The sequence below is a fragment of the Mandrillus leucophaeus genome, unplaced genomic scaffold (assembly GCF_000951045.1).
Source record: "Mandrillus leucophaeus isolate KB7577 unplaced genomic scaffold, Mleu.le_1.0 Scaffold1342, whole genome shotgun sequence".
In the NCBI taxonomy this organism is placed as follows: domain Eukaryota; kingdom Metazoa; phylum Chordata; class Mammalia; order Primates; family Cercopithecidae; genus Mandrillus; species Mandrillus leucophaeus.
In genome coordinates, this window is record NW_012101302.1 from 198,208 (window position 1) to 204,790 (window position 6,583).

The 6,583-nt window shown below is 41.1% G+C and overlaps 1 protein-coding gene across 2 annotated transcripts in view; it reads left to right on the top strand.

Annotated features, from left to right (window-relative positions):
- Nucleotides 1-5,668: 5,668 nt before the first annotated feature.
- The window catches only part of CD200R1L (CD200 receptor 1-like), a 30,105-nt gene continuing 29,190 nt past the window's right edge, over nt 5,669-6,583 (top strand). For both annotated transcript variants that reach the window (XM_011973106.1, XM_011973105.1), the window contains exon 1: nt 5,669-5,940. Coding sequence is in view for 1 of the 2 variants with exons in the window: in XM_011973105.1 (XP_011828495.1) it covers nt 5,877-5,940 (64 nt within the window). In the remaining variant the exon portion in view is untranslated. The remainder of the gene's footprint in view (nt 5,941-6,583) is intronic.

The window sequence follows — 6,583 nt, forward strand, 5'->3', positions numbered from 1 at the left end:
GTGTGGCTTTAATGCTGTCATTGTGTTATTTGGTTGTTATTATGCTGGTTTTTGTGTGGTTGCTTTATAGTGTCACTGGTCTGTGTACTTAAGTGTGTTTTTGCAGTGACTGATAACCAGTCTTTTCTTTCCATATTTAGTGCTTCTTTTAGGGGCTCTTGTAAGCCAGATCTTGTGGTGCCAGATTCTCTCAGTATTTGCTTGTCTAAAAAGGATCTTATTTCTCCTTTGCTTATGAAGGTTAGTTTGGCTGGATATGCAACTATTGGTTGGAATTTCTAAGAATGTTGAATATAGGCCCCCAATATTTTCTGGCTTGTAGGTTTTGTGCTGAGAGATCTACTGTTATTCTGATGGGCTTCCCTTTGTAGGTGACCAGTCCTTTCTCTCTAGCTGCCTTTAACATTTTTCTCTTTCATTTTGACCTTGGAGACTCTGATGATTATGTGTCTCGAGGATGATCTTCTTGTGAAGTGTTTTGTGGGGTTCTCTGCATTCCTGATTTTGAATGTTGGCCTCTCTAGCTAGATTGAGTAAATTTTCATAGATGATATCCTGAAAAATGTTTTCCAAGTTGCTTCCATTATCCCCCTCTCTTTCAGGGATGCCAATGCATTGTAGATTTGGCCTCTCTACATAATCCCATGTTTCTTGGAGGTTTGTTTGTTCCTTTTCATTCTCTCTCTCTTTTTATTCTTGTCTGTCTTACTTTAAAAAGCCAGTCTTCAAGCTCTGAGTTTCTTTCCTCAGCTTTTTGTATTCTGCTTTTCATACTTATGAATGCATTATTAAATTATTTTAGTGTAGTTTCAGATCTATTAGGTTGGTTACATTCTTTTCTATGCTGGCTATTTTGTCTGTCAGCTCCTGTACCATTTTATTGTGATTCTTAGTTTCCTTAGTTTGAGTTTCAAGATTCTCCTTAATCTCAACAATCTTTGTTGTTATCCACATTCTGAATTCTCTTTCTGTCATTTGAGCCATCTCAGCTGAGTTAAGAACTCTTCTTGAAGAACTAGTATGATCATATGGAGGAAAGAAGACACTCTGGCTTTTGTAGTTGTCAGAGTTCTTGTGCTGTTTTTTTCTCATCTTTGTGCACTAATGTTCCTTCAGTCTTTGAAGCTGCTGTCCTTTGGATAGGCTTTCTTTTGCTTTTATCCTATTTGATGATGTTAGGGGTTTGTTTGTGGTGTAAGGTGGGTTCAATCAACTGGCTTCATTTCTGGAATGTTTTAGAGGTCCAAGGCTCAGCTCAGGACCCCTGAACTTCATGCTCTAACTCTAGGGTTCTGGTATTGGGCCCTGGTTTTGTCCTTTGGCTTCTTGAGGTTAGGAAGGAAGCTGCTGCACTGGAGGGGCCATGGTGCTCCAAGCTGGTCACAACAATCTAATGGTCACAACACTCTAATGGGTGGTGCCAGCCAAAGCACTTCATAGGGCAGTAGCAGCAGGATCCATCCTGGTTCACATGTACCAACAACAGTGACAGTGGCAGCATGTCAGGGTGCACACTCATGGGCTTTACCAGGGTGCTATATAATTAGGTTAGTTAAGTCTTCTTAACACACACTATCATGTGTGTGCACATGCACCCTTCCCTGTCACTGCTGCAAATGTGAGTGTACCACACCCCTACCCCTTGCTGAGCAGCCATTGTCACTGGAGCATTGGCAGGTACAGAGCTCACTAACCCTGGCTGGCGCCAAGCTGCCAGCCTTCATGTGGTTGTTTGCAGCAGTATGGTGAGATCATAGCTCAGGGGTGCAGGGCCTCTGCCAGTGTCTGTGCACTCATTTGTGCCATTCATGGTGTTAGCATGGGGGCAGGTTACTGGCAGATGCAGGACTGTGTATGCCCTCTGCAAGAGTTCACACTGGTAGCCTTGGCTGCTTAGGACAGGGGTGGTTCTGCTTTTCTGCCTCTATAGTTTCTCTCTGGTGGCAGTGTCAGAACAGAGTAGTTGCAGGTGGGGGCAGGGCTAGTGTGCTCTGTGCCTGCCAATGCTCCAGTGACAATGGCTGCTCAGCAAGGGGTGGGGGCGTGGTGCACTCACATTTGCAGCAGTGACAGGGAAGGGTGCATGTGCACACACATGGTGGTGTGTAAGGGAAGGGAAGGTCCCCTGGTGCACACGTGCACCAGCAAAGTAATATTGACAGGGGAGGGCTGGCTGTGGGCGAGTGCATGCAGCAAAGTGACACAAGTGAGCCTATTGATGGGGGAGGGTGCAGGTGAGCTGGTGTGTTTCTGCAGGGGCTGCTCTGCTGGAGGACTCTGCCACTCAGGCATGGTCCACCATTGCAGAAGCTATGATCTGAGCCCCCAAGAAGTACCTGATACTTGGAGCCCTAGGAGAGGCCAGTAGACCAAGGGGTGCTCAAGTCAAACCAGCCCCATCTCATGGGCAAAACCACCCTACAGAGTTAAGGTCCAACAGTTCCCCTAGGGCTAAAGTCTCCTGTGGCAGCAAGTTGAGCCTAGCGGCATGGGTAACCCTGGCTGTACTTCATTACAGATGTTCTAGAACCAAACTCTCTAGGCTTCACACCAGCAGGAGCTCTGCTTCTATCACTTCTCTAAGCAGGTCTTTCTATCAGTTCAAGTGCCCGTGGTGGTCCAGGGGTCTTATCCTGCTGAGATTCCAGAGGCCCATGGTGAAACTGGGCTGCTCCTTGCCTATTTAACCCATCACTTTGTAGGAGTCACTGGAGGCCAGGAATCAGCTCTAGTGTTCCATAGCTCCATGCAGAGTTCCCATCTTCCTACCCCTTCAGCCCAGCTTCTGCTTCTTCTCTCCACCTACTTTCAATGCCTTGCCTCTGAAGAAAGGCTAGAAGTGTGCCAGCCTTTCCAATGTCCAGGTCTCTCAGTGGAAGATATTCCTCCTGGCTGTTTCTAGTTGACCATCTTGGAGGAGAAATCCCCTGATTGAAGACTTGTTTGCAGCAAAACCTATTTAATAACTCAAAACCTTGGGCTGTTGGGAATTTTAAATTCAGACATGCTTAATTGAGGCTTTAATTATGCCATTCAGTTCTGGTGCTTTGATACATTACAGCAGTATCATGGATACTGACCTCACCTTTGCTAACCGTGCACCTCAAAGCTCCTTGACTTAAATGATATTTGCATATCAAGCCCCTAAACTTAACATTGCCTTCATATTCTACATGTGGTTCAGCCTCGTTATAGTACCACAGAGCCACAAAAATAAGACCCATATCAACTCAAGTTTGTGATCATTTGAAAAGGATGTCCCACATCACAGTTCCAGTTTTAGTCTCACATTATAAATGATATTGCTTTGGCCCAAGACTTTGACCTTGAAGATGACTTTGCCCTTTTCCCCAGAAATGACTTCACCCAGGACACTGAGACCACCACCCCAGCAACATCCATAGGCTGACTTTCCTACGAATCTAAAAAATTGGACATAGGACATTTATCATTTTACTTCCTTTGATAAAGGAAATTCTGTTTCATTTCCTGAGTTCACCATTTGCTTAGCTTATACTCTTGTTCTCTGCGAAAATGTACCTCTTTATACTTCCATGTCTAAAGGAAAATCTGGTACAGTGTACTACTCTTTGAGCCATTCTAATAATTAATGAGATTATTGCTTTCCCGAGGAAGCAACTGCCTCATATGGGTTCACCCCTTAACCCCCAGGAGAGAGGACCTCCCATTGCCCATTACCTCCTCTGACACTTTCCACTCCAGTTTGCCACCACAACATCCTGTCCTGCATCCATGACCCACAGCTGCTACCTCTTCCCCCAGGTTACAAACGTCATTAATCTTTACATATACCTTACTTAACTAACTTCATACTCTCCAAAAATATAATTGTTGGACCTGCCACCTTGAGCCCTGGAATGTACCAAGAGATTACTATCACACACACACAAATATAGCTCATGTTTTAACATACTTTAACTCAATCAGTATATTGTTAGAGATCCTGGAAATCCCGGATCTGTTTTCTTGGCTAAGGCCATACAATGTGAAACTTGATTATGAACCAGCCTACAAGGACTCTTCATACTCCTACTTGTTTTCCTCCTTTTTAAGGAGAAAATAATAAAATGGTTTTTTTTTGTTTTTGTTTTTGTTTTTTGCATGCAATTTAGTGCAATGTATGCACTACTTACTAAAATCTTCTCTACAATTTAGGCCACTCAAATACTTCAAGTAATCAAGCTTGACACTAATGTGGAGATCAAGAAGTCAATTTTAATATAGTTTTCATGCAAAAAAAATACCTTCTAGTCCCAGTTTTGAGCCCCTAATAGTCAGTCAGCTCCCCTTCTTGAATATCTGATTTAGGTCCCTCCAACCACTTCCCTTATCTGGATCTCACACTGTTTGTCACTGTATACCTGCCCTACTTGCCCAGGGCCAAGTACCAGACAACTACAAACAGCCCCATGGACAGCTATGTCCCAGAGCTTCTGAAGTTATTCAAATTAGCTAATGCACAGGGTTCTCAGGGAAACTAATTCTGCTCCAGTTGCCGTATATAACGTGCTCTCTACAGCTCCAGTGTGTTGTTACCCTGTCCCTGTGTGCAACCGCTCTGTGGCCCTACATGGAACTCTTCTCTTGTTTGGAGCTATAAGTAACAAAGAGGTTTGCCTTTCATCTATCCAAGAGTTTTCGTGTTGTGTCCTGTCATCAAAAGAATCTTTAATCTTATAAAACAGAAGGGTAGAATCTTTGCTTCTGTCCTAGTTTCCAATGGTTTCCTGGCAACCTTTGGTTTTCCTTGGCTTGTAGAAGAAACATCACTCAGATCTCTGCCTTTATCTTCACGTGGTGTTCCTGTGTATGCGCCCAGTTTTCCTCGTTTTATAAGGACACCATAAGAAGCTAAGAAGTACAAAGGAAGAAAAAAAGAAAAATCCAAAGACACCAGTCATATTGGATTAGGGACCAATCTATTTCAGCAAGGCCACATCTTAACTAATTATATCTCCAAAGACCCTATTTCCAAATAAGATCATCTTCTGAGGTACTGGGGATTAGAATTTCAACAAATAAATGTTGGGCGGGGGTTGCACTAGTCAACCCATGACTGAAAGTACTTATTAAAGACACACATGTGACTATCTTATAACCCAACAATTTAATTCCTAGGTGTATATCCAAGAAAATGAATGTACACATAGACCAAAAATTATGTACCAAACAAGAATGTTCTTAGAAGCTTTATATTAGCCCCAAACTGGGACAATCTAAATCTATAGAGAAATGGATGAATAAATTGTGACATAGTTATTAAAAATTTACTATACAGCATTAAAAATTGAACTATGCAAAGAATTTCATGTATGTGAAGTTCAAAAACTGTCAGAATGAATTAGTGCTATTAGAAGTCTGAGTTGTGTTTATCTTTGGAGGAGAGGGTATTGGCAGAGAAGGAACAAAGGACACTTTGAATAATAAAAATTATCAACACCTTGGTTTTGGAAGTAATTAGATAAGTGCATATATATGTAGAAATTCATCAAGCTGTACACTCAAGGTTTGTTCATTTTACCATATTTAATTTATACTCTCAAAATACTACTTTTTAAATGAATTGTTATATGATTTATCTTCCTACTTCAATGCTGTGGGAGAAGCAATGAGTTGTAAGCATTGGCTTTTTTGCTTTATTACTCAGCAAAACTCGCTGACATTTCCCATCAGTGGCTTATCAGTCAAAAACGTATAAAATGAAAGCAAAAGTTAAAGATAAGCAAGATAATGAAGAAATACATTTTGCAATCCTGTTGAAGAGAGAATAAGCAAAAGTGACCAAGAGAAACAGATTCACTGAGTCTGTTGATTGATTTAAAGTGGATTTATGTTTAAGTAGAAAACCACTCCAAATGCATACTTTAGGAAAGATGTCAGCTTCAAGATTACTGATCTCCATCATTATCATGGTGTCTGGTAAGTCTGATACTGTGACATTTTCAGGTGAAAATAAAGCTTTCTTTCAATGATTATGAGGATAATCTTGATCTGCTTACTTATAAGGTGTTTCTTGACTTGTCCTAGCAGCGGTGATAAATGTGTACATTATCCAGCAAAACTCCTTCTGAGTTACCTTATCTCAATGGTGTACTGACTAGGTGACTAGCTGAATTCAGAGTAATTGAGGGCTGGGATTGAAGTGAAACTAAAATTTTGTGACCTAAAAGTGGTCCTGGGCTTCTTTTGTTGGTAGATTTTTAAAATTACTGATTCAATTTGATAACTTATTAGTTTGCTTAGGATTTCAATTTCTCCTGATTCAATCTTGGGAGGTTGCATATTTTCAGGAATTCATCAATCTCTTCTAGATTTTTCTAGTTTGTGTTTATAGAGGTGTTTATAATAGTCTCCGAGGATCTTTTGTATTTCTATGAGATCAATTGTAATGTCACCTGTGTAATATCTGATTGTACTTATTTGGACCTCCTCTCTTTTTTTTTTCTTTATTAATCCAACTAGTACTCTATTGATCTTGTTTGTCTTTTCAAGGAGTCACCTTTTGGTTTTGTTGATCCTTTGTATAGATTTTTGGATCTCAATTTCATTCAGTTCTGCTCTG